Raw genomic sequence first — 27,430 nt, forward strand, 5'->3', positions numbered from 1 at the left:
TACATGGTTATGACTGGCGTATTGTTGTTGCTTATTGATTTGTTGATTGATGGTAAATGGATGGATGAATGCAAGAATAACAAAACAGAGACTATGGGGGGTGATTTTCAGCGTGCAATCGCCGTCAGAGCGATCGGCCACATGGGCGGAAAATCCGGAGAGACTCTGGAAAGGCGGTTCTCTCCGGAGAGATCACGTTTCCCCAATTTCCCTGCCTCTTGCTGGCGACGTCACAAGGTTCACACCCATGAGGGACGGGTAACTAATTGAAATAAATTTTAATGAATATGAATATTATTTCCCCCCTCTCCTCGCAACATTATCCCCCTTACTAAATATTCATACCTCCGTCGGTGAGGCTTATAACAAGTTTGGCCAAACGGGAAGCAGTCAAGGGAATCCCTCCAGAAATGCAGAGGTCATTTTGACCCTCCAGGGTGGGGGTTGTGGGGGCAGTGGGGAGGTGGGGTAGTATTGACGATTGGCTGTCAGGCAGAAGGCAGAGAGTTGGGATAAAAGGTTCTTTTTCGGAATGGCAACCGGTGACGAGTGGTGTCCCGCAGGGTTCAGTTTGGGGCCACAGCTGTTCTCTTTATATATTAACGATCTAGATGACGGGACTGGGGGCATTCTGGCTAAGTTTGCCGATGATACAAAGATAGGTGGAGGAGCAGGTAGTATGGAGGAGGTGGGGAGGCTGCAGAAAGATTTAGACAGTTTAGGAGAGTGGTCCAAGAAATGGCTGATGAAATTCAACGTGGGCAAGTGCGAGGTCTTGCACTTTGGAAAAAAGAATAGAGGCATGGACTATTTTCTAAACGGTGACAAAATTCATAATGCTGAAGTGCAAAGGGACTTGGGAGTCCTAGTCCAGGATTCGCTAAAGGTAAACTTGCAGGTTGAGTCCGTAATTAAGAAAGCAAATGCAATGTTGTCATTCATCTCAAGAGGCTTGGAATATAAAAGCAGGGATGTACTTCTGAAGCTTTATAAAGCATTAGTTAGGCCCCATTTAGAATACTGTGAGCAATTTTGGGCCCCACACCTCAGGAAGGACATACTGGCACTGGAGCGGGTCCAGCGGAGATTCACACGGATGATCCCAGGAATGGTAGGCCTAACATACGATGAACGTCTGAGGATCCTGGGATTATATTCATTGGAGTTTAGGAGGTTGAGGGGAGATCTAATAGAAACTTTCAAGATAATGAATGGCTTAGATAGGGTGGATGTAGGGAAGTTGTTTCCATTAGCAGGGGAGACTAGGACCCGGGGGCACAGCCTTAGAATAAAAGGGAATCACTTTAGAACAGAGATGAGGAGAAATTTCTTCAGCCAGAGAGTGGTGGGTCTGTGGAATTCATTGCCACAGAGGGCGGTGGAGGCCGGGACGTTGAGTGTCTTTAAGACAGAAGTTGATAAATTCTTGATTTCTCGAGGAATTAAGGGCTATGGAGAGAGAGCGGGTAAATGGAGTTGAAATCAGCCATGATTGAATGGTGGAGTGGACTCGATGGGCCGAATGGCCTTACTTCCACTCCTATGTCTTATGGTCTTATGCTCGGATAGTGGCACAGCCCTGGCACAGGTTGGCACCGACAGGTTGGCACGATTCATTTATGTGTGGTGGGTGCAGCACGGGCACTGAGGGGGGTAATGCTGGTAATACTTCGGCAGTGGTGGTGGTGGCGCGGAATGCTTGTGATGATTGTCAGTGTGTGCGGGGGGAGCCCTCTATAACTCCGTGATTGGGGCTGGGGGCCATCAGGTTTCAGTGCTGATTGGGGAGCCCCTTTAAGATGGGGCCCCAATATCTGTGGAGCCGGTTGCCGGCTCTCTCAGGCCCCACCCTGCCAGAGTAATGGCGTAAATCATGCCCACTCAAATATTTTCTTTAAAGAAGTTAAAGATCCGGAGAGAAAACTGGTCTGTGTAACTGGCGAATTAAACACCAGTTTTCAGTCGGAGCTTGACACTTTGCCAAATCCTGGTAAGATTCCACCCTGTGAAAGTTTTCAAATGACTCATAAGGAAAATATAAACTAAATTTGGATTTGGATTTATTGTCACATGTGCCATAATATCCACTCATGTATATAATGAGATGCAGACTGACACACAGGATAACCAATGAACACACACAACACATAACAACCAATCACCAGACAGGACACCACCACTATGAAGCACACAGGGCATTAAGACTCTCTCTCTACAGGACACAGCTACTGAGATAGTAAGAGTGCACAAGCCAGTGAGCACCATCGCCATATGGTAGAGAGTTAGTCTGGTCAAGCCAGTAGGAGGTTATCAGTTAGATTGTCAGAGTGTCAACTCACAGCAGACTATGTACAGCAATCAGGAAGTTCAATAAAACAGCATTGGACCATCTCCTGTGTCAGAAGCCTGTTTCTAGTTTCACTGCATCCAGTTGCGGTCAATGGTGAACCAATTTACATAACACATCAACATGTACTGAGTTACAGTGAAAAGAATTGTAATAAGGTATTGCAAGTAGTTAATAAGATTACAGGCTGAGTTATAGATGTGGATGATATTACTGACTCTGCTCCTTCTTCTTTCCCTGAAGGAGACGACTTTTCTAGTGGCCCTACTGCACTCTACACATTAGCTTTCAGGTCTGCCTGCCTTGACCCGGCCAAAATATCAGATGGACACAGCCAAATTGATTTGGTGGAACATCTCAATTACAAGTTAAAGCAGGAGATCCAAAGCCTAGGCAAGTAGTGGAAATATAAGAGGGTTAAGTTGCCACTTTGACTGATGGAAGAAGTCACATTTTGCTCCAGCCATAGTGGGTTTTAAGTATGTTTTAGAAATTTCTATAATGAAATTATGTGTAATCAAATAATCCCCTTCTCCACAAAGAAAGCTTTCCAGCGGTAGGGTGCGTCTGTGGTCGGGCCAGCTGACCCAGGAAAAAATCTGGAGACAGCCAAAAGGGTCTGCCGGCTGCAGGGGGGGGGGGCTCTTTAACAGGCCCACCTCGGTGCTGTGGGATTTTTGTCCCAGTTCAAATATAAACACCAATTACCCTCCATTTTGCACCCCTCACGCCCTCCAAACTCTTCACATGCCCCATGAATGCTACCTCATCGGGAGAAGCAAGTGACAACACCAACACCAGATCCATTCGCGTATTGCCCTCTGTAATTGTTTCTCCGACACCCAAATGTATATGTACGCCCCCAGTTTCCACCCCCCCACAAACAGATGGCTACTTATGTGTAATATTGCCAATTGTACAGAGTTGCTGATGTTGAGCTAGTGCATAATACCCTACCAGTTATTTTATATTATTTTTATTTTTTTGTTTGTTTGTGCGTGCAATTCTCTTCTATATATATATATATATATATATTTTATGCTGTGTACGTAACGGTAAATATACTTTGTTCAAAAACCCAATAAAAACCATTTATTGAAAAAAATGAATGCTACCTCATGCCGTCTACCCACCCTCTTTGCCTCCTCATGCCTCCTATGCTGAAGCTCTGCCCTTCATCCCACCCCCGATGTTTGTTCGTGCTGCACATGCCGAGTTATGGTACTTGCATGCCCATTGACCCACTATACATTGTCCAGAATCAGTGAACCCGCTAGTAACAGTAGGATGTATAAAAGTAGCTTTATTTTTCTTTTAAATTTAGAATACCCAATTATTTTTTTTTCCAAGTAAGGGCAATTTAGCGTGCCCAATCCACCTAACCAGTACATCTTTGGGTTGTGGGGGTGAAACCCACAAAGACACGGAGAATGTGCAAACTCCACACGGACAGTGACCCAGGACCGGGATTCGAACCCGGGTCCTCAGTGCCGTAGTCCCAGTGCTAACCACTGCACCACAGTGCTGCCCCATAAAAGTAGCTTTCATCAGTAATTCATTCGTAACTTTCTCCTATGTTGGAAAGATGTCACTTCAGTACAAGCTAATAAAAATGTCAATCATCCAGCACCTTCAAAGTGCCAAAAGCAAAACAATAAAGCGTTAAAACCTTAACCTTATGTAAACAAACATTGTGGGCAGAATTTCAAGTACAAAGTTCGGAAGCAGCCCATTACATCGTGCCCATAGGAGCAGAATTATCATAGATTATCATAGAATTTACAGTGCAGAAGGAGTCCATTCGGCCCATCGAGTCTGCACCGGCTCTTGGAAAGAGCACCCTACCCAAGGTCAACACCTCCACCCTATCCCCATAACCCAGTAACCCCACCCAACACTAAGGGCAATTTTGGACACTAGGGGCAATTCATCATGGCCAATCCACCTAACCTGCACATCTTTGGACTGTGGGAGGACACCGGAGCACCCGGAGGAAACCCACGCACACACGGGGAGGATGTGCAGACTCCGCCCAGACAGTGACCCAAGCCGGAATCGAACCTGGGACCCTGGAGCTGTGAAGCAATTGTGCTATCCACAATGCTACCGTGCTGCCCTTAGGCCATTCGACCCATCGAGTCTGCTCCACCATTCAATCATGGCTGAGTTTCTCATCCCCATTCTCCTGCCTTAGGTTGTAGAATCATAGAATCCCTACAATGCAGAAGGAGGCCATTTGGCCCATCGAGTCTACCCTGAACTTCTGAAAGAGCCTTCTCCCCATAACCCCTGATCCTCTTATTAATCAAGAATCTATCTATCTCTGTCTTAATTTGGCCTCAACAGCCTTCTGTGGCAAAGTGTTCCACAGATTCACTACCCTCTGGCTGAAGAAATTCCTCCTCATCTCTGTTTTAAAGGATCGTCCCTTTAGTCTGACGCTGTGCCCTTGGGTTATAGTCTCTTCTACCAGTGAAAACATCTTCTCCACGTTCACTCTATCCAGGCCTCGCAGTGTTCAGTAAGTTTCAATAAGATCCCCCCTCATCCTCCTAAACTCCATCGAGTACAGACCCGCTTCTCATACGACAATCTCTTCATTCCAGGGATCAATCTTGTGAAACTCCTCTGGATCCTTTCCAAGGCCAGCACATCCTTCCTTAGATACGGGGCCCAAAACTGTTCACAATATTCCAAATGGGGTCTGACCAGAGCCTTATACAGCCTCAGAAGTACATTCCTGCTCTTGTATTCTAGTCCTCCCAACATGAATGCGAACATTGCATTTGCCTTCCTAACTGCGAACTGAAGCTGCACATTAACCTTAAGAGAACCCTGAACCAAGACTCCTTATTCCCTGTGTACTTCAGATTTTCGAAGCCGTTCCCCATTTAGAAAATAGTCTATGCCTCTATTCTTCCTACCAAAGTGCCTAACCTCGCACTTTTCCACATTGTATTCCATCTGCCGCTTCTTTTCCCACTCTCCTAACCTGTCCAAGTCCTTCTGCAGCCTCCCCGCTTCCTCAATACTATCTGTCCCTCTACGTATCTTTGTATCATCTGCAAACTTAGCAATGCCCTCAGTTCCTTCTTCCAGATCGTTAATGTATATTGTGAATATCTGTGGTCCCAACACTGACCCCTGCGCTACCTTGCCTAACTTCTTCGTTACCTCCTCAAAGAATTCTTTTTTTATATATTTAGAGTACCCAATTCTTTTTGTTCCAATTAAGGGGCAATTTAGCGTGGCCAATCCACCTACCCTGCACATCTTTGGGTTGTGGGGGCGAAACCCACACAGACACAGGGAGAATGTCCAAACTCCACACGGACAGTGATCCAGGGCCAGGATCGAACCTGGGTCCTCAGTGCCATGAGGCAACAGTGCTAACCACTGCGCCACCATGCCGCCCCCTGCTCAAAGAATTCTAACAGATTTGTCAGGCATGACCTCCCCTTGACGAAGCCATGCTGACTCAGTCCTATTTTACCATGCACTTCCAAGTACACCGCAATCTCATCTTTGATATTGGACTCTAAAATCTTACTGAGGACCGAAGTCAGGCTAACCGGCCCATAATTTCCCATCTTCTACCTCCCTCCCGTCTTAAACAGGTTGTTACATTAGTCATTTTCCAATCCTCTGGAACCTCTCTGACTCCAATGATTCCTGAAAGATCACCACCAATGCCTCCACAAAAAGGGCGGCATGGTAGCACAGTGGTTAGCACTGTGGCTTCACAGTGCCAGGACTTGGGTTTGATTCCTGGCTAGGGTAACTGTCTGTGCGCAGTCTGCACATTCTTCCCGTGTCTGTGTGGGTTTCCTCCGGGTGCCCCGGTTTCTTCCCACAAGTCCCGAAAGATGTGCAGGTTAGGTGAACTGGCCATTCTGAGTTCTTCCTCAGTGTACCGAAACAGGCGCCGGAGTGTGGCGACTAGGGGATTTTCACAGTAACTTCATTGCAATGTAATGTAAGCCTATTTGTGACACGAATAAAGATCATTATTATTTCCTCAGTTATCTCTTTCAGAACCCTGGAGTGTAGTCCATCCGGTCTGAGTGATTTATCCACCTTCAGACCTTTCAGTTTCCCCAGCACCTTCTCGTTAGTGATGGTCACTACACTCACCTCTGTCCCCTGACTCCCTTGAAGCTTTGGTATGCCACTGGTGTCTTCCACTGTGAAGACTGATGCAAAGTTCCTATTCAGTTCGCCTGCCATTTCTTTGTACCCCGTTACTACTTCTCCAGCCTCATTTTCCAGTGGTCCCCATTCTTGTCTCATTATGTATGCTTGACTGAAAACACAGACAATTATTACTCTATTAGGTTGGTATTAAAGAGTGTCGCAGGGCTGTAGGAGATTACAGAAATAGTGAGACGCAAGGCTAAGGAGGGATTTGTACACCAGGATGAGTTTCAAAATCAAGATATTGCTTAACCAGGCGCTCAGTGTAAGTCATTGTGCACATGGTGATTGGGGGTTGGTGCAAGTAAGGACATGGCAAAAGTATTTTAAATGTCTTCAAGTTTAATTTGGATTTTCCTTTGAACAACAAGGTAGACAATCTGTTTTATTCTACCTTTGTTTGTTTTCTCACACACTACCTCTCTGGCATCTGTCTATTTCTATTTCAATTTTCTGTATCTATCGAAGTCCTTACATAGATTTCCATAGAATCCCTATAGTGCAGAAAGAGACCATTCAGCCCATCAAGTCTGCACCGACCCTGTGAAAGATCTCACCCAGGCCTAACTCACCTGTCCTATCCCCATAATCCCAACTAACCTACATACCTTTGGACTCTACGGGCCAATTTTAGCATGGTCAATCCACCTAACCTGCACCTCTTTGGGCTTTGGGAGGAAACCGGACCACCCGGAGGAAACCCACGCAGACACGGAGAGAAAGTATAAACTCCACACAGTCACCCGAGGCTGGATTTGAACCTGGGACCCTGGAGCTGTGAGGCAGCAGTGCTAACCACTGTGCCACCGTGCAGCCCCATCTCGCGTCTTATCTCTTTGCTTTTTTGATTTTGTTTTGTGACTTTATTTGTTTACTTTGGTTTTAACATTTTAACATTTCAAAGTGCCTTTCACAAACTGCAGCAATTACAGTATTTTCGCATTTACTTTTCTCCCTTCAAAATGTACTTTTAACGTTGTTCAAAACTTAACCTGCTCAATGATCACCTTGGCTTGGCTTCTGTGCTGCAACTAAACATCTTGTTTCCATGTTACAGAGTTGAATCGACAGCCTCTGACAGACTACTATCAACTTACTTTAGCAATTCTAGCACTCTGCATAGAAAAACAACCTGTCTCTACTTACGTTGTGGAGGAGCTCATTGTTAGGATTATGGATTATGAAGCTCCATTTATAACGTTTTTTTCCGTTGGTAAGTACAATTCACTGCAACTGTCACATTATAGTGTCTGATTGGTACTTAAAAATTTAACCATGGTCTTTTCTCAGATGTTGATGGACTTTCTTAATCCCAGTGACCAATTTTACTTAGATGCTTTTGTCTCCCGTGGTAACTTCCACTTTTTAGATTTAGTTAGCTTTGCCGCAAATACTGTTCCTGGGATACAAAGGGGAAGGAGTGATGCCTCCACAGAACGTTGGTTTGTTCAATTCCTGACCTTTTCCCTTGTCCACAAATTTGTTTTTCCAGCAATCACCCTGTTGTTAACTTCTATCTTTATTATTAATAACCACAGTGTGCGAGTGTGTTCCGTGTATTGGACAAATGACCACATAACAAGTATTTAGTATAATCACAGTTTATTATTGAACATAGGATTAGTTCTATACTTAATAAATCACACGCTACTACACATTAGATTATATCTAGCAGTTTAAACGACCTTCACTTAACTTCCAAGTGATCGGCTCTTGTTCGGTTTAGATGAGGCCTTTATCTGGTTCCCCATGTGTGGCGGCTGGAGGTTATATGGTTCGTCTAGGCTGAGTGTCGTCTTTCAGATGGAGAACGCGGGTCCTTGAACTTGGCTGGTCGATGTGCTGCAGTTGGATGACAGAAGCCGGTCCCCCAAAAGAGACAGAATGTTCGTTGCGCAGTTCCTCTTATCCTCCGCTCTTTGCGCTCTTTTGGACGGTCCGAGGTAGGGATCCAATGGATCGATAGGATTTTGATCACCCTAATCGATTCTGGCCAATTAGGGGCGGGTACCTTGATGGCTGGGCGGGTCCTAGTTGTTATTGTCCAAGGCACGTAGGCATTTCCCAAATAAGGCCAATATGCTCCCCCGAGTCTACTACTAATGGTACGTTTCAATCTGAAGCCCATTGTCCTGGGGAGACTGTGAGTGGCCTCTAGCAGGTGCGAGTTTCTGTATAAGTCTGAGTTGTTGTTTGCAATGTACACAAGTTGTGTCCTGTCTGTGTCCCAACCTGACCACAATTCCCATCATTCCTTGCGAGCGGCCATTTTAGATGGCCACAACCCTAACAAATAAGCTGTCCTCCCAATATTAATCTCAATTAAATCAAGGGAACTAAATATCGGGCAGGGAATGAAATGGGCAAATGAAGTGATATTGCAGTTTTGGAACCAAAACATGTCCAATTTTCAGTCGACTTCCAACTTTTGGGCCTCGATACCACTACTTCTGCATGCCTAACTCATGATTTTCCATGATGGCATCATTCACTTTTGTACAGACGTTGGGATAAGGATGGGTAATGTTTATACTGGGCAATGGTATAAAATGGGTGATGATGAAATATCCACCCATTGTACACCAGGCCCCACTTTCCTTTATGTTGCCTTCAGTTGAGAGGACAATTGGGTGAGATGTATAATAAGCATTATAATATGCATAATACATAATGTATAATACATTATGTAACATCAGCTTTTCTTACCCCTGAGCTCCATGTTAAAATGCCGTCCACGACTTTCTCTCCAGTTGTACTTGCCGCTTTGATTATGTTACCTCTCCCCACTCGCACATTATTCACTAATTCACGAGTATAAACTCTTTTTATACCAACAACTTGCATTTATATAGTGACTTTGACCTAGTGGAATATCCCAGTGTGCTTCAGAAGAGGTGCTCCAATCAAAATTTGATATCAGCCACCGCAGGAGATATTAAGCCATGTGAAGAAGTGCTTTGTCAAAGAAGTGACGTTTGAGAAAGAAAAATTTGCAATCTTATTACATCTTTCACTACTTTGTGATGTCCCAAAGTGTTTTGCAGCCAATTAAGTACTTTTTAAGAAATGTACTCACTCAGCTAATTTGCAGACAAGGCTGCACAGTGTGATAATGACTGACGGATAAATATTTGTCGGGATACGTCGGAGAATGCCTCGCTTTTTTGAATAATGGCACAGAATGCTTTGTGTCCACTTAAGAGGGCAGCGAGGGCTTAATTTAATATCCCATCCAAAAAATGGAGCGAAATAAAGGAGGAAAGAAAGGTGGAGAGGCGGAATGATTTATGGAGGGAATTTCAGAACTTAGTCCCTAGGCAGCTGAAGGCAAGACAGCCCAATGATAGAGCGATGAAATGAAGATTCTCAAGAAGGCAAACTGTGAGGCGATGATATCTTGGAGGGTTTTAAGGATGGAGGGGGTTGCAGAGATAGGTCAGGGAGAGGAACAGAGGGGTTTGAGAATGTGGATGACAATTTTAAATTGGAGATATTCTAAGCTTTCTTAGTGGACTTCTCTTCAGTAAGTTACAATTGCTAAAGAAAGCGGGCTGGATTCTCCGCCCGTCGCACCACATTTCTGTTTCACCCCGCCAGGGGGATGCTCCGTCACGCCAGCTGTTTAATGGGGTTTCCATTGTGGGGCACCCCATACCGTCGGGAAACCCCGGGATGCTGACAAAACGGAGCTTCCCACCGGCGGAGAATCCAGCCCCACATCTTTTGTCTGCTTATTTTTCTATAAGGCTTTAGCTTCTTCCAAGTTCCAGTTCTTGTAGAATTTAGGTATATATTTCTGCATTCATTCCTTGCCTATGGAGATTCCCATTATTGGTTTCTCTCCTTATTTAAAGTCTTTTGAAGTTCAGGTTGTTTGTAATAAGTCCCCAATCGTAAATCAAATCTACAAGACTCAATCATCAAATAAGAATGAACACTTTTTAAAAATAAATATTTAATTGAGGTATTTATGGTTTTATAACAGTAGCAGAAGAAACAGTGTAAATACAATTATAAACATAGTGCAAAAGCCATCTTCCTCTTTCACAGGTCCCACCTTTACTAAACCCCTACTCTACACTAAACTAACCCGACAGCCCCCCGCCCCCCCCTTTCTGCTGACGGTTAATTTTCCCTAAAGAAGTCGACGAATGGTTGCCACCTCCGGGCGAACGCTCACATTGACCCTCTCAAAGCGAACTTGATTTTCTCCAGCCAGAGAAAGCTCGCCATGTCAGTTAGCCAGGCCTCCGGCTTCGGGGGCTTTGAGTCCCTCCAGGCTAATAGTATCCGTCTCCAGGCTACCAGAGAGGCAAAGGCCAGAACATCTGCCTCTTTCTCCTCCTGGATTCCCGGATCCTCCGACACCCCGAAAATCGCCACCTCTGGACTCGGTGCCACCCTTGTTTTCAATACTCTGGACATGACGTCTGCAAACCCCTGCCAATATCCCCTAAGCTTCGGGTATGTCCAGAACATGTGAACATGGTTCGCTGGTCCTCCCGCACACCTTGCGCACCTGGCCTCCAGCCCAAAGAACCTGCTCATCCGGGCCACTGTCATGCGAGCCCGGTGAATGACCTTAAATTGTACCAGGCTGAGCCTGGCACATGTTGTGGATGGGTTGGCTCTACTCAACGCATCTGCCCAGAGACCATCCTTTAACTCTCCTCCTACCTCCTCTTCCCATTTGTCTTTCAGCTCCTCGGTCTGTGTTTCCTCTGACCCCATAAGCTCCTTATATATGTCCGCAACCCTCCCTTCTCCCACTCAAATTGGGGACCAGACCGATGCTCCCTCTGCTCCCACGCCTCCTCCATTGCCCCCAGACTCTCAGGGCCATGACCACCATGGGGCTGGTGGAGTAGCGTGCAGAGGCGCCGTTACCAACGCTCCCAAACTAGTTCCCTTACAAGATGCCACCTCTACTTGCTCCCACACCGACCCCCCCCCCAACCATCCACTTCCTCATCGTGGCCATATTCGTCGCCCAGTAATAATTACTAAAGTTCGGGAATGCCAGCCCGCCCTCCCCCCTGCTGCGCTCCAACATCCCCTTTTTAACTCGCGGGGTCTTACCCGCCCATTCAAAGCCCGCGATCACCTTGTTGACCCGTTTAAAAAAGCACCGAGGAATAAAGATGGGGAGACACTGAAACACAAACAGGAATCTTGGGAGAACCGTCATTTTCACTGTCTGTACCCTCCCAGCTAGTGACAGTGGGAGCACGTCCCACCTCCGAAAATTCTCCTTCATTTGGTCTACTAGCTTGTGCAGCCGTTCCCATTCCCGAGCCACCTGGATGCCTAAGTATCGAAAGCTTCCCCCTACCACTCTAAACTGCAGCTCCCCCAATCGCCTCTCCTGCCCCCTTGCCTGGATCGCGACATCTCACTTTTCCTCATGTTCAATTTGTAGCCCGAAAATCCCCCAGAATCCCCATAATTTCTTCCATCCCTTCCAATGGGTCCTGGACCAGTCCCTTCCAGCTCTTTGAGGCTCTCAACACAATTGCCAGCGGTTCTATGGCCAGTGCGAACAACAGCGGGGAGAGGGGGCATCCCTGCCTCGTCCCCCGGTGCAGCCTAAAATAGCCCGGTGTTAACCTGTTCGTCCAAACACTTGCCACGGGCGCCTGATACCGCAGCCTGACCCAGTCAATGAAGCCCCGCCCAAATCCAAACCGCCCCAGTACCTCCCACAGATAATCCCGTTCTACCCGGTCAAATGCCTTCTCTGCGTCCATTGCGACCACTACCTCTACGTCCCTACCCTCTGGGGGCATCATGATAACATTCAACAGCCTTCTTACGTTGGCCGCCAACTGACCCCCCTTAACAAACCCGTCTGGTCCTCCCCAATCACGTCCGGGACGTAGTCCGAATCCTTGAGGACAAGATCTTGGCCAACAATTTGCCGTCTACATTTAGTAGGGAGATCGGTCTGTTGGACCCACATAACTCCGGGTCCTTATCCCGCTTTGGGTCCTTACCCCGCTTCAGGATCAATGAGATCGTGGCCTGTGGCATCGTAGGGGGAAGCACCCCTCTCTCCCTTGCCTCATTAAATGTCCCCATCAGCAGCGACCCCAGCATCCCAGAGAACTTTTTGTAAAACTCCACCGGGTACCCATCCGGTCCCGGGGCTTTACCCAACTGCATGGCATTCAGCCCATCTGCTATCTCTTCCAACCCGATCGGAGCCACCACCCCTGTTGCTTAGTTTAATTGCTCTAATTCTGTCACCTTTGCTCTTGAGTCACCAGGTATCTTTCTGATACCGCCACCTGGTTCAAGTCCGAGTAATGATTAATAATCCAACACACCGCTTAGTAAGAGTTAAATCAACGCTCATTTATTATATACAGCAATTAATACTTATACATTAATTCTACTCCTAAGCTACTTCCTACAACTAACAGGCCAATACTTAACTTTGGAAATGGCCCACCAGGTCAGGGAAACGAATGGCCTTTCGAATGGGTTCTGAGCCTGCGGGATTCAAAAGCTGGTACAGGTCGATAGTCAGGAGAGTCTATCTGGTAGCGATCGTTGGAGTAAAACTTACGTTCTCTTGCAGAAGGGTCTCGAAGGGTGTGGAGAGGAGAAGAAGGGTCGATTTTAATTTTGCCCCTATTCTTATAGTCCCCAGGGGCTTCCCGCCTCTCGGGGCGGACCTTGTACCTGGTTCCAAGTGATTGGACTTGGTCCCAATCACTTGGTTCGATATTCTCCAATGCTGGAGCGATTCCTTGATTGAGGGGTGGTCGTTTACCTCTCTTTGTGTCAGCTCCTGCTGGCGCCGAAAGGTCTGGGTCGGCTTTGTGTGTCTATTTTGTATCATTTGTTCCCGGGGATTGCTGATTAATATGCAGATGGCTGGGGTGTTATGTGGCTGCAGGTATCGATTCGGTCTGGCTTCTCCAGAGGCGAATACACTGTTTTACCTGCAGCTGTCTGTTTGAGTCCTGTTGGCTGATTTTCCCATCAGCCTCTTCCGTTCGCCATTTTAAATCGGGGTTTGGCCATTCTAATCGGGAGTCAGCCATTTTACATGGCTACACTTCTACCAAGTCTTCATCAACCTTTGGGAACTTCAGCCCCCCTAAGAATTGCCTCATCCGCTCCAGCCCAGCTGAGGGTTCCGACTCATACAGCCTGCTGTAGAATTCCTCGACTGCCATATTGACCCCAGCTGAATCTCTGACCAGGTTCCCATCTCTGTCCCTTACTTTCCCAATCTCCCTGGCCGCCTCCCGCTTTCTGAGCTGCTGTACAAGCATTCTGCTGGGCTTCTCCCCATATTCATAGATCGCCCCCTCGCCTTCCTCAGCTGCTCTACTGTCTTCCCAGTAGTTAACAACCCGAACTCCGCCTATAGCCTCCACCGTTCCCTTAAAAGCCCTGCCTCTGGGGTCTCCACATACCTCCTGTCGACCTGTAGTATTTCCTTTTTCAGTCGGTCCGTCTCTGCCCTGTCTGCCTTCTCCCTTTGGGCCCTTATCGAGATCAGCTCCCCTCTGACCACCGCCTTCAGCACCTCCCAGACCACTGCAGCCGAAACTTCCCCCGTGTCGTTGACTTCCAGATAGTTCTGGATACATTTTGTCAACCGCCCACACACCTCCTCATCAGCTAAAAGTCCCACGTCCAGCCTCCAGTGCAGGCGTTGCCTACGCTCCTTGCTCACCTGCAGGTCAACCCAGTGCGGGACATGATCCGAGTACTCGGTGTCCACTACCCCCGTCAGTAAAGCCCTGTTCAGGATAGAAAAAGTCAATCCGGGAGAACACTTTATGCATGCGCACGTGCAAGTAGAAGGAAAACTCCTTCACTCTCGGCCGCCCAAATCTCCATGGGTTCTCCCCCCCCCCCCCCCCCATCCATCTGCTCCATTAACCCCTTTAGTTCCTTTGCCATTACCGGCACCCTGCCTGTTCTTGAGCTAGATCGGTCTAGCCCTGGGTCAATGACTGTGCTGAAGTCCCCCCCCCCCCCATAACCAGCTGATGCAAATCCAGGTCCAGGATCTTCCTCAACATCCTCCTTATGATCGCCACATCATCCCAATTCGGCGCGTACACATTCACGAGTACCACCGGCAGCCCTCCAGTTTTCCACTGACCATAATGTACCGGCCCCCCACGTCCGCAACTATTCTTCCCGCTTCGAATGACACTCGCTTATTAATCAAGATCGCGACCCTTCTAATCTTAAAGTCCAACGCCGAGTGGAACTGTCCGACCCATCCCTTCCTTAGTCTGACCTGGTCAGTTATTCTAAGGTGCTTCTCCTGCAACATTGCCATGTCTGCCTTAAGTCCCCTCAAATGCGCGAACAAGGGTGCCCTCTTAAGCGGCCCATTTAGCCCTCTTACATTCCATGTGATCAGCCTGGTTGGGGGGCTTCTCGCTCACCCCCCCACCCGCCGATCAGCCATCCCCTTCCTTGGGCCAGTCTCCAGCCCTGCAATCCGCAGGCCCGCCCCCCGGCAACCTCGGTCCCCGACCTCCCTATTGTCCCACAGCAAAAGTCCCTCCCCTGTCAGCAGAACCCCCCCACCCCCGGCCGTGCTCGGACACACATATGCAAACTGAAACAATCCCAACCCAATTGCCCGAAAGAAAATCAAAAAGAAGATCCAACATCTAATATTCACACCTCCATCTCCCAACAGATGAAATGCAAATTTTAACTCAAGCAGCTCGTCCACACACCCCAAATCAATACAAAAGGCATTACAAGTAACATCCAAAGACATTCTCCCCTACCCGGCGGGACAGAGGAGTGGCGTGACCCACTCCGGCGTTGGGCCGCCCCAAAGGTGTGGAATCCTCCGCACCTTCAGGGGCTAGGCCGGTGCCGGAGTGGTTTGCGCGGCGCCGGCCGGCGGGGAAGGGGCTTGGCGCCACGCCAACTCGCGCTGAAGGGCCTCCTCCGGCTGGCGCGAGTTGGCACATGTGCGGGAACTCCAGCGTGTGCTGGCGTCATCCCAGCGCATGCACAGGGGGGATGATCTCCGCGTCGGCCATGGCGGAGGACCACAGCAGCCGATGCGGAGGAATAGAATGCCCCCACGGCACAGGCCCACCCGCGGATCGGTGGGCCCCGATCGCGGGCCAGGCCACCGTGGGGGCATCTCCCGGGGCCAGACCCTCCCGAGGACCCCGGAGGTCGCCTGCGCCGCCAGGTCCCGCCGGTAAGGACCTACTCTAATTTATGCCGGCGGGACAGGCAAAGAAACAGGCTGCCATCCGGCCCATTGCGGGCCGGAAAATCGCCGGGGGGGCCCGCTACCAGCAGCCAGCGACTGGCGCGGTGCGATTCCCGCCCCCGCTAAATCTCCGCCGCCGGAGAATTCGGGATTCACGCCGCTCCCCGACGATTCTCTGACCCGGCGGGATGTCGGAGAATCCCGCCCAAAACCTTTCTTTTAAAAAAAAAAATAACTGAAAAGAAGAGGAAAAAAAACACTGCAGCAAAGTTCAGTCCAAACACCTCAGTCTGCTACCAGCCCGTTCCTTCTCACAAAGTCCATCGCTTCCTCGGGCGACTCGAAGTAGAAATGTTACTCTTCGTGCGTAACCCAAAGATGGGCCGGATACAGTAGTCCAAACTTTAGCTTCTTCTTAAAAAGTGTTGATTTTACCTGGTTGAACACTGCTCTTCTCCTGGCCACGTCCGTGCTCAGATCCTGATATATATAAATATATATACGCAGGACGCTGTTCTCCCATTTGCAGCTCCACGTCTGCCTGGCCCACCGTAGAATGCATTCCTTGTCCAGGTACCTGTGGAATCTCACCACCATTTCTCTCGAGGGGTCACCCACACGTGGCTTCCTCGCTAGCGCTTTGTGCGCCCAGTCCACCTCCAAGGGTCAGGTGAACGTCCCCTCCCCCCGTGGCTTCTCAAACATAGCCGCTATGTATGCCCCTGCGTCCGTTCCTTCGGATCCCTCCGGGAGACCCACGATTCTCAGGTTCTGCCAGCGGGGCCTGTTCTCCAGATACTCCACCTTCTCCTGGAGACTTTTCTGTTGGTCTCTCAACATTCCCACCGCCAACTCCACTGCACCTTGGTGCTCCTCCTGCTCAATCAGCACCTTCTCCACTTTCTGGATCGCCCGATCTTGAGCATCCAGTCTGAGTTCCAGCCAAGCAATCAATTCCTTAATCGGGTCCAAGCATTCCTGTTTCTGCTTGGCGAAGCCCTCCTGTATAAACTGCATCAACTGCTCCGTCGACCGCTGGGTCGTCGAGTCAGAACTCCTGTCCTCCGCCATGCTTTCTCCCATTGCAGCCTCAGCCCAAGCCTTCTCCATTCGCCTATTTCTTCCTTTGCGAGCACTCCTGGTCCGCTTCTCCATGCACTGATGTAGGATTCCTCGTCACAGTTGTATCCAACATCAATTTTCCACTTCAGAGCCAACAAAAAATCGGGGAAAAAGGTCCAAAGTTCTGACCCGAGTGTGAGCCACCAAATGTGCGACCTACTCCTTCATAGCTGCCACCGGAAGTCCAAGAATGAATACTTTGGTAAGTGGTAAATTCAAAAGGTTTCTTAATCTTTAAAAGGCTAATAAGGCAGAAAGATAAAAAGCAAAGTCTAAATTAATAGCAATTAGCATTAATTAAGTAATTAACAGTAAGAGGAGAAACCTTGCGGTGAATTCTCCCCCCCCCATCCCCCCCCCCCCCCCACCCCCCCCCCCCCCCCCACCCCCCCACGCCAGGTGGGAGAATCGCCGGGGTGCCACGCGTGTCCCGCCACGCCACCCTGACACCCGCACGCGATTCTCCCACCCCCTCCAAACCAGCGCGGTGAGAATCACGGCTGGCCGCTGGGAGAAACGGCGCTCGCCGTTTGCAAAAGGTGAGCGGCGATTCTCCAGCCCGGATGGGCCGAGCGCCCGGCCCAACACGACAGGTTCCCGCCGGTGCCGTCCACACCTGGTCGCTGCCGGCGTGAACTGCGCGGGAACGCTGGGGGGCGGCCTGTGTGGGGGGGGGGGGCAGGGGAGGGGGTTCCCTGCACCGGGAGGGGCCTCCAATGGGGTCTGGCCCACGATCGGTACCCACCGATCAGCGGTCCGGCCTCTCTAAAGGAGGACCTCCTTTCTTCCGCCGCCCCGCAAGATCCATCCGCCATCTTCTTGCGGGGCGGCCTCAGGGAGGACGGCAATCGCGCATGCGGCGCCAGCCGTGTCATTTACGCGGCGCCGCGTAAAGGCCCAGTGCGCATAAATTACACGACGCCGCTCCTAGCGCCCCCCGGGGGCGGGAGTATAGGGGGCTGGGAGCGGGCTCCGACGCTGGAGTGAAGCACTCCGGTTTTCACTCCGGCGTCGGCACTTAGACTCCCGTTGGAAGAATCGCGCCCCTTAACTTTAACAATCAAACAGACTTCTCACAGCCCCCTCGGTTGATCAGGCCGATAGATGAAGTGATAATTCCAAAACGTGGATAACATGTTAACAAACATGGCTTCTCGAGACCTTTAGTTTATACCTAAAAGACGTTGCAAGCCACCTTAGCTGCATGTTGTGTTGGAAATAGCCAATTGGTCTATAATTTGTCCATTGGTTTTAGCAAATTACGCTAATTGTCTTAACCTTAAGTCCATGGCATCTCTTAAGGTATCATTTATCTTGAGTTAACCTAATTATTGAACAATAATTAGTGAATATAACTTTGTCAATTTACAATTGGTTCCTGGCACCTGCCAGCATCTCCTGATGTTTTGACTCAAAGGTTTATTGAAAGAAATGAAACAGCTTAAATAAAGCCTCATTCATTCATTCATAAAAATCTCGAGAATTCCATCTTATCTTCCCAGACTGCCTGGGAAGACATCATTTTACAGTTCTCGTGATTTATCACTCATGTACTTAAAATCAAGTATTAATTATGTGTAACTATAAAACATTATGAGCTGGATTCTCCGCACCCTGATGTCAAAATCGCGGCTGGCGCCGTGGAGGAGAATCGAGTTTGAAGCAGAAATTGTGACCGGCGCCGGTTCACCAATTCTCCGTTCACTGAAAAACGGCGTCACCGGGGAGTACACCTCACCACCGGGGACAATTGCCAAAGGCCCGTTCCGACATTCTCCGCCGAAGTCCCAACGGCGTGGAACTAACCAGTTGGGATACTGTGTGGCGGCTGCGGACTCAGTCCGCGGTCGCCCTGGTCGGTAGCGGGTGGATCGGAGGCCGGGGGGGGGGGGGGGGGGGGGGGGCCTTATAGGCAGCCAGGGAATGATTGTGCGGGGTTTGAGGGTCGGGCGCGCGTCCGATCGGGAGGTCTCCTTTGTGGGTCTACCTCCGTGGTGCACCCGCAGGGGAAAGGAGCAAAGCTGGAGCGACTGCCTTTCAAACTGGTCCAGACCAAATTCTGATGTTTGGGGATCCAAATCACCATGACAGGACACGGATCCACAAATGGAAACTGACGAGTCTGGTGGAGGAAGTCAAAAAGGACCTGCAGAAGTGGGACACGTTCCCACTCCCACCTGCAGGGAGAGTGCAGACAATCAAGATAATTGTGGTGCCCAAGTTCCTCTTCCTGTTCAGATCCCTCCCGATATTCACCCCCAAGGCCCTTTCACTGCAATTGATAAGCAAATTGCTTTGGGCGGGGGTGTTGAGGTGGGGAGGGGATGGAGAAAGAGCCTGAGGATCAGGAAGAAGGGTCTACAAAGGAGGAGAAACGTGGGAGGCCTGACCCTCCCGAACATCCAGTTCTACCACCAGGCAGCCGACGCGGAAAGGGTATGGGGTTGGGTTAAGGAACAGGGAGCAGAATGGGTCAGAATGGAGGAGATGCCTACGCAGGGACATCCCTCCGAGTGCCAGTCGCAACCGCACTCTCACCCCCCTTAACCAAATACTCAAAAAGTCCAATGGTAGTTGCCACACTTTGAATGTGGAACCAAATGCAACATCACTTCGGTCTGACCGAGATGTCCACCATAGCCCCCATCTGTAAAAACAACAAGTTCACCCCCGTGACAATGGACGCGTCCTTCAAAAGGTGGAGACAGGACGAGGAGACAATAACGGTTAGAGACATGCACATGGAGGGCAGAGTAGCGACCCTGGGGAGCTTACGGACACGTTCCAGCTCCCGAAAAGGGAATGAACTCAGATACAGTCCAAAACTTTCTCTGCAAGGAAATGATGATATTCCCTCAGATACCACAACGCACACTACTGGACGGAATATTGACTGTGGACGAACTAGGGAGGGGAACTGTACGAACTTGTGTGTACCACTGCTGGAAGAGGTATGCTCACCCCTGGGTGAGACTAGAAGGAAGTGGGAGGAAGAACTAGGCAGGGAGATAGGGGGAGGACTCTGGATCGAAGCACTGCACAGGGAAAACTTCACCTCCACATGCGCAGGGCTGAGCCTAAGGTGGTAGCTAAAGGTGGTGCACAGAGCACACCTAACGAGGACGAGAATAAGCAGGTTCTCCTCGGAGGTGGAGGACAGGTGTGAACAATGCCAGGGAGGCCCGGCCAACCATACCCAAATGTTCTGGGCCTGCCCCAGACTTGTCAGGTCCTGGGCACTCTTTTCCGAGGCCATGTCCAGGGTTGTGAGAGTGGAGCTTTGCCCGCTGGTGGCGGTTTTTGGGGTATCAGAACAGCTGGAGGTTTTCATGAGAAGAGGGGCCGATGTCCTGGCCATTGCCTCCCTGATCGCCTGCCGGAGACTCCTGCTCGACAGCACCACCCAAGGCTGAAGACTGGCTGTCTGACCTGGCAGAATTTGTCATGCTAGAGAAGATAATGTATGCCATCAGAGGAGCGGAGGAAGGCTTCCGTAAAACTCGGTGGCTGTTCGAAGACCTATTTGTGACCAGCACCCAGTAAAGCAAGGAGGAGGGGATGGGGACACTGTACAGGTCACGAAGAGAAAGGGAGAGCAGAAGAGCTGGGGTGGGGGTAGGACAGGAAAGGGTGGGGGAGGGGCGGAGAGAGGGATAAAAGCACCAAGGGAAAATGCAGGGCAAGTAGGAAAGGGGAAAACCACAAGGGACAAAGGAACAAAGGTCAACAAAAGAAGGAGCACCCAGCGGATGCGCACTCCCCTCCAGCATGGCTAAGTGCTCGGAACAACCAGGGTGGGGGCAGGCAGCACAGCCAGCGACTGACTCCCACATGACCGAGTGGCCAAACTCCAGGTCATGGCCTGGCCCAACCTGCACTCAACAGCAGTTTTTCTTTCTGTGTAAGCCACTTCTTTCTGTATCTGTCTCGACCACCTTGCGATCTCAACGACTGAGCATTGTATGACAGGCCCCGAGGGTCGAGATGATACACCCCATGTATAATAGTTAAAACTACAGTAGTGGTCAAATTCTTGTAAATACGTGTCTTGATTTTGTCTTGTGTAAAGTATGTTATGAAATGTTAAAACCCGAATAAAAATGTTTCAAAAAGATTACAGCCCTACTAATATATCTATTTATTAACTGCCTATTCCTTGATGGTCTCACAATTAAGGCTCTTTATTTGACTAATCTGGCTGGTTTCCAATATGCAATAATTGGTTTAGCTCTTGCATTAGATTCTGATCTCCAGGCACTGTGCTATTTTCCGTGACCCATTCCATTATGGAAGTGAGTCTGATCTCGCAGGCGGGTATTCTTTGCTGCGATGCAGTGATGTTGTGATTCTAGGGGTGGGCCTCTGATCACCCAGCATCCAGCTGCTTTCTGACTGAACCAGTGCACAGTGTTCGCCATGTGGGGTCATTTCTATGGCTGATGGTGTCAATCAGGTGCAAGGAACTCGACGTCCCGTTATACTGCACGCATGATATTCATTTCAATTGCTGTCCATGGAGAGGAAATTGGGCACGGTTTATACTGGGCAGTGACTCCAGCACTCAGCTGCTTCAACCTATTCCACCATTCAGTGAGATCATTGTTCGTCTGTACCTCAACACCGTTTAACCACCTCAGCTTCATATCCTTTGACAGCCTCACCAACAAAAATCCATTGATCTTGAGTCTTGAAAGTTCTACTTGTCCCAAAGCCTATAGGGCAGAGAGTTTCTGATTTCTTTCAGCCTTTCTATCAAAACATGTGTGGAATTTTACGCCTGTGGTCCCACTGAAGTTGATGCACTTTTGGACAGTGCGCTGTGTTTTACAGCCCTGCCCACAACCCTTGACAGGGCCATACATTTCCAGCTATCTTCTGGATTCCCTCTAAATAGCTTAGTTCTAATTCTAAGATCACTCTCTGCCGAAGTTAAAATGAACCCCACGGACCACAGTGAGTAGGAAGGTTTTCCGTTTATTAATAAAAATGAACAATACTTAAAATAAAAATGAATAATTAAAACATATGCAGCTTCCATCAGGTAATGCCAGAGTTTAGACCATAAGACATAGGAGCAGAATTAGGCCACTCGACCCATCGAGTCTGCTCCGCCATTCAACCATAGCTGATATTTTTCTCATCCCCATTTTCCGGCCTTCTCCCCATAACTCCTGATCCCCTTATTGATCAAAAACCTGTCTTCAAGCCAATCCGTGATTTCGCCTCCACAGTCTTCTGCGGCAAAGAGTTCCACTGATTCTCTGGCTGAAGAAATTCCTCCTCATCTCTGTTTTAAAGGATCGACCCTTTAGTCTGAGATTGTGTCCTCTGCTTCTAGTTTTTCCTACAAGTGGAAACATCCTCTCCACGTCCACACTATCCATTTTCCAGTTTGGACTGGTCCCATTGCTTTTTCTTACATATACATCAAAAAACCCTTGATGCAATAAGAACAAGGTTGTTGCCATTTTAGGTCCAAAACAAACACGACTAGATATACATGACATGAAAGGTAGCTCTAGAAGTAGGTTCAAGTATTAACATTGTCAAGAGGCTATACAGGTGGTGGGTGGAATTATAGAATGATACAACACAAAAAGAGGCCATTGAGCCCATCACGTCTTGTCTCTCCTCATTCTTCCTGCTAAACTATCACCTCACACTTCTTTAGTGTTTAGTTCTTTTTTTTTTAAATATATTTTTATTCTCCATTTTCACATTTCCTTCAAGAATTACACCCCATCAACAAACCGCGAACGGTAACGAATACAATGTCAATCCCCTTATTAACAACAATGATCCCATCCTCCCACCACCTCCCAAGCAATGGCCCGCATGACAATATAAGCATCAAATAAAACAAAACCTCCCAAGGTGGAAAAAAAAAGAAAAAGGAAAAGGAATCAGGAATCGCCTATGGTCACCATTGACATATACAGTCCAGCGCCCCCCTAATATTCGACGCCATCCAATCCCCGAAAGAGTACCGTGAATGACACCCATGAATTGTAGACCCACCCCCCCACCACACAGAAATTCCTCCCCTCCACTTCCTCTTGTAAATTCCTCCCCCCAACCTTGGTTCCTTCCCCCAACTTTTCACCCCGGCTAGACTCACCGAAACCTGTTCTGCCAGGCTCCGATGGCTACAGCCCCTCCCCCCACCTCACTCCCGTTCACTGGCCGACTTAAACCGGCCAGCGTGGAGGCCCCCGCCCGGGTCTCCTTCCCCTTGCCCGGTCGCAGGAAAAACCAAGAAATCCCCTTTAGCACACAACTCCAGCATACCCACCCAAGCCCCAAAGAACCTTCATTGCAAATGAAAGTCCCAACTCTTCCCTTGTCCAAATATACAGCTGTCGACTCATTTAGTACATACACCAACACGCAGTGAGAAAATAAAGTTACATGAGGCTACATCGGTACAAGACCCGTTCTCAGTCCCAATTCTCAATTCTGCCACAGTCCTTCTGCCTTCGCAAACCCCTCCGCCGCTTCTGCCGTCCCAAAATAAAAGTCCTTTGATTTGTAGGTCACCCTCAACTTAGCTGGATATACTATGCCGCACTGCACCTTGCTGATGTACAGTGCCTTCTTCACCCGGCTGAAGGCCGCCCGCCTCCTCGCCAGCTCTACCGCAAAGTCCTGGTATATACGTATACCAGCTCCAGCCCACCACCACCTGCTTCTGCTTTTCCCAGCACAGGACCTTCTCCTTCACGCTGTACCTACGGAAACAAACAGTTACGACTCTTGGCGGCTCACTCGCCTTTGGTGTAGGCCTCCACGACCTATGAGCCCGATCCAGTTCGTATCGAGAGGGATTGTCCCCCTCCCCCAATATCTCTGCCAATATCGTGGCAAAATACTCCGTCGGCCTCGGGCCTTCCACCCCTTCGGGCAAACGCACGATCCTCAGATTCTGCCGCCTGGATCTGTTTTCCAGGTCTTCCATTTTGGCTCGCAGACCCTTGTTGGTCTCTTATCACCCTCCGCAGCTCCTTCCCCATCGAGGTGAGTTGATCACTGTGCTGCAATAATGCCTCTTCCACTTCCTTCAGTGTCTCACCTTGCTCCCGCACCTCCACCGCTGCGCTCAATACCGCCGCCCTCACCGGGGCAATCGCCTCCTCCACCAGCACTTTCAATACCGCCCCCATCTCCTCCTTCATCGCTTCCATGTGCTTTGTGAACTGTTTTTCAAGTTCCGTGGCCATTACCTTGGTCATTTCTTCTGCTGTGAGCAATACGGCTTTGATATTTAGTTCTAATAGCCTGTTTACATACTCTTGAAGTCAATTCCTATTTTCCTCGCTATTTACTACACTTTTATCATCTTTAATGTCACAAGCAGGCTTACATTAACACTGCAATGAAGTTACTGTGAAAAACCCCTAGTCTCCATATTCTGCGCCTGTTCGGGTACACCGAGGAAGAATTCAGAATGTCCAAATTACTTAACAAGACGCCTTTCGGGACTTGTAGGAGGAAACCTGAGCACTTGGAGGAAACCCATGCAGACACGGGGAGAACATGCAGACTCTGCACACTGACTCAAGCCGGAAATCGAACCTGGGACCCTGGAGCTGTGAAGCAACAGTGCTAACCACTGTGCTACAGTGCCGCCCATCCAAGATACTACGGGCAGAATTCTCTCATCCCGCTGTGGTGGGTTTGGTGGCGAGTGGGAACGGAGAATCTAGCAGAAGCCAAAAGGTCGGAAGCCTGCCAGCGTAAAGTGACATTGCAATTCTCCCGTCGGTCAGTCTTCCCGTTTGCACGTGGGGCGAATGCCATTTACATCTCATGAATGCTCATTGAAAAAAATCAGCCTGCCGGCATCCTGTCAAACCTTTCAATCTTGAGCCAGGATAGCATGAAATCACATTGGTCGAAAACACGATTCCTAATGGGTGATGTGTACTAGGTTGTCCTCAGTTCACTCGAGATTTCAGGGCGAGTGTAACAACTTTCTGCCATAGTGCTGTGCTGCTGCCGATGCGCTGTTCACCAATCTGTGAGGCAAACCGGTTCCTGCCTCTATCTCTATGCCGAGCTGGTCGTCACGGACAGAACTGTGCTGTGGACCTCCTGCATCATCGAGTCAGATCCATGTAATGCCTGGGGCTGGGGGTACAGGGGTCTCCTTGCCCCTGGTGCACACGGCAGTGTGTATCTGGAGAGGGCAGCACGATGGCACAGTGCTGAGCACTGCTGCTTCACAGCGCCAGGGACCCGGTTTTGATTCCGGCCTTGGGTGACTGTCTTGTGTGGCGTTTGCACCTTCTTCCTGGGACTGCGTGGATTTTCTCCAGGTGCTCCGGTTTCATCCCACAGTCCAAAGATGTGCAGGTTAGGTGCTCCTTGTTGTCCAAATATTAGGTGGGGTTATGGTGATAGGGTGTTAAAGTGGGTCTCAGTTGGGGCACTCTTTCGCTGGGGGAGACTCAATGGGCCAAATGGCCCCCTTCTGCACTGTAGGGATTCTATGACTGTGCTGCAGGATTCATGCTTCCTCCACAAAAAGGTCTGAAGTTTGACCAAGGGTGGAGTGTGAGGCGAGGCCGGGTCTGGGGGCAGATTTGGCCTGATGAAAACAAGGGGTCAAAGGAGGGTGGTAGAAGAAGTGGAGGGAAGGACAAGTGCTGCCCACACCTGTGCATAATGAATGAATTTCCAAGTGCAGAATCTTGGGGGCTATTTTCCAAGCCCCGCGCCGGGCCGGAGAATTGGATCAACCCGCCCCGACGCCGCGTGCAATTCTCCGAGGTGCGGAGAATCGGCGCCATTTGCGTCGGCGCGTTTGGCGCGGCACCAGCTGCGGGCCGCTGGAATCGGCGGGGCGCCGATTCTCCTGCCCGGATGGGCCGAGCGGCCGCTCCGACACAACAGAGTCCCGCCGGCGCCATTCCCCCCTGGTCGCTGCTGGCGGGAACACTGCAGGAACACTCGGGGGGGGTAGCCTGTTGGGGGGGGGGGCTCCTTCTCCGATGGTGTCTGTCCCGATCGGCGGGCCAGCCTCACCCCCTCCGGACCTACTTTCCGCCGCGGCCAGCTCCTGAACAGCGACCCCATGTTGGGTCGGGGCTGGCGCGCGTAAGAAGTTCCCCGCGCATGCACAGGAGGGCGTGGCCCAACTGCGCATGCGCGGGAACCAAGGCGCCGCGTGCCCCGTCCCCGCAAATCGTGCCACACCCCTGCCAGCCCCACGGAGGCCCAGAATAGGGGTCTGGGAACGGGCGCCGACGCAGGAGTAAAACACTCCCGTGTTTACTCCGCCATCGGCACTTCGACTCCCGTTGGGAGAATCCCGCCCCTTGTGTGGGATCCAGACAGTCCCCACTGTCTGCCACTGCACTGAATCTCAAAGCTGGAGAATTCCGTCCTACATCTTGAGGAATGAGGGATATTTAAGTGCAGGTTCGATTACTTGTCGAGAACATCATAAACAGCCATAACCACCTGCACATGATTCGTGTTTGAATGCACCTGCTGATTAATTTAAATATCAATGCAAATTCTACTGCTGGTGTCAATCTCAGTGTAACAGAGCTCATGACTGTTTAAAGTGTTGCTCAATAATGCAGTTTTTGCAAGCTGGTATCTTATAACTATCTCATTTACAGTTCTAATTCATTGGCAGAAAGCTGCACTTTCAGCAGTCTGAACGACTCATCTGAACGACTGAGATTGATGCTGCATCTGTCCATGTTTGGGTAGCATGGTGGTTAGCACAATTGCTTCACAGCTCCAGGGTCCCAGGTTCGATTCCGGCTTGGGTCATTGTCTGTGCGGAGTCTGCACGTTCTCCCCGTGTGTGCGTGGGTTTCCTCCGGGTGCTCTGGTTTCCTCCCACAGTCCAAAGATGTGCAGGTTAGGTGGATTGGCCATGATAAATTGCCCTTAGTGTCTAGAATTGCCCTTAGTGTTGGGTGGGGTTACTGGGTTATGGGGATAGGGTGGAGGTGTGGGCTTGGGTAGCGTGCTCTTTCAAAGAGCCAGTGCAGATTTGATGGGCCGAATGGCCTCCTTCTGCACTGTACATTCTATGATGTTCAGCAAGTCCTCCCCTAGTGTTGTGGTACAAATAGTACAGCCTTTAAATATGTAGGAGGGCATATTAGCTTTGAGCAATGATATAAATGCATCATTCTTTATACACCCCACCCAATTTAGCTATACTTTGAAATCATTGAAAAAGGATATGGAATGTGATGTATAATGGATGGCTAATTCAATCCCACCTGGTTTACATCATCCCCAGAAGTTACAATGAATCCCATAGGATCTGACCACCGTTGTAATTTAATGTATCTTCAAAACAAAAAGATGGAATAAAATGTTCAAGAGCAGTAACTGGGTTCATTCTGTATGTTATAGACACAGCCTCCATGTCTGTACTTGCTCTAAGCTGTTTACATGGCTCCCCATTCAATACGATCTCACGACTTAAAATTGAGAGGCCCATTGTGCGACTACTGCAGGGACTCCTTGCGGCTAAGCAAAAGGATGGTACCATCGGGACTATCTACAGTACAGGCCTTGCCGTTCAG

The 27,430-nt window shown here is 49.5% G+C and overlaps 1 protein-coding gene across 5 annotated transcripts in view; it reads left to right on the forward strand.

Annotated features, from left to right (window-relative positions):
- Positions 1-27,430, forward strand: part of LOC140419219 (cobalamin binding intrinsic factor-like) — an 81,223-nt gene that overhangs the window by 30,992 nt on the left and 22,801 nt on the right. For 4 of the 5 annotated variants that reach the window (XM_072503015.1, XM_072503021.1, XM_072503011.1 and 1 more), the window contains 3 exons: positions 2,591-2,740; positions 7,599-7,754; positions 27,258-27,430. In XM_072503015.1, the coding sequence (XP_072359116.1) occupies positions 2,591-2,740; positions 7,599-7,754; positions 27,258-27,430 (479 nt within the window). The remainder of the gene's footprint in view (positions 1-2,590; positions 2,741-7,598; positions 7,755-27,257) is intronic. The other variant, XM_072503036.1, reaches the window with a different exon arrangement.

This window comes from Scyliorhinus torazame, chromosome 1 (genome assembly GCF_047496885.1).
Source record: "Scyliorhinus torazame isolate Kashiwa2021f chromosome 1, sScyTor2.1, whole genome shotgun sequence".
NCBI lineage: Eukaryota > Metazoa > Chordata > Chondrichthyes > Carcharhiniformes > Scyliorhinidae > Scyliorhinus > Scyliorhinus torazame.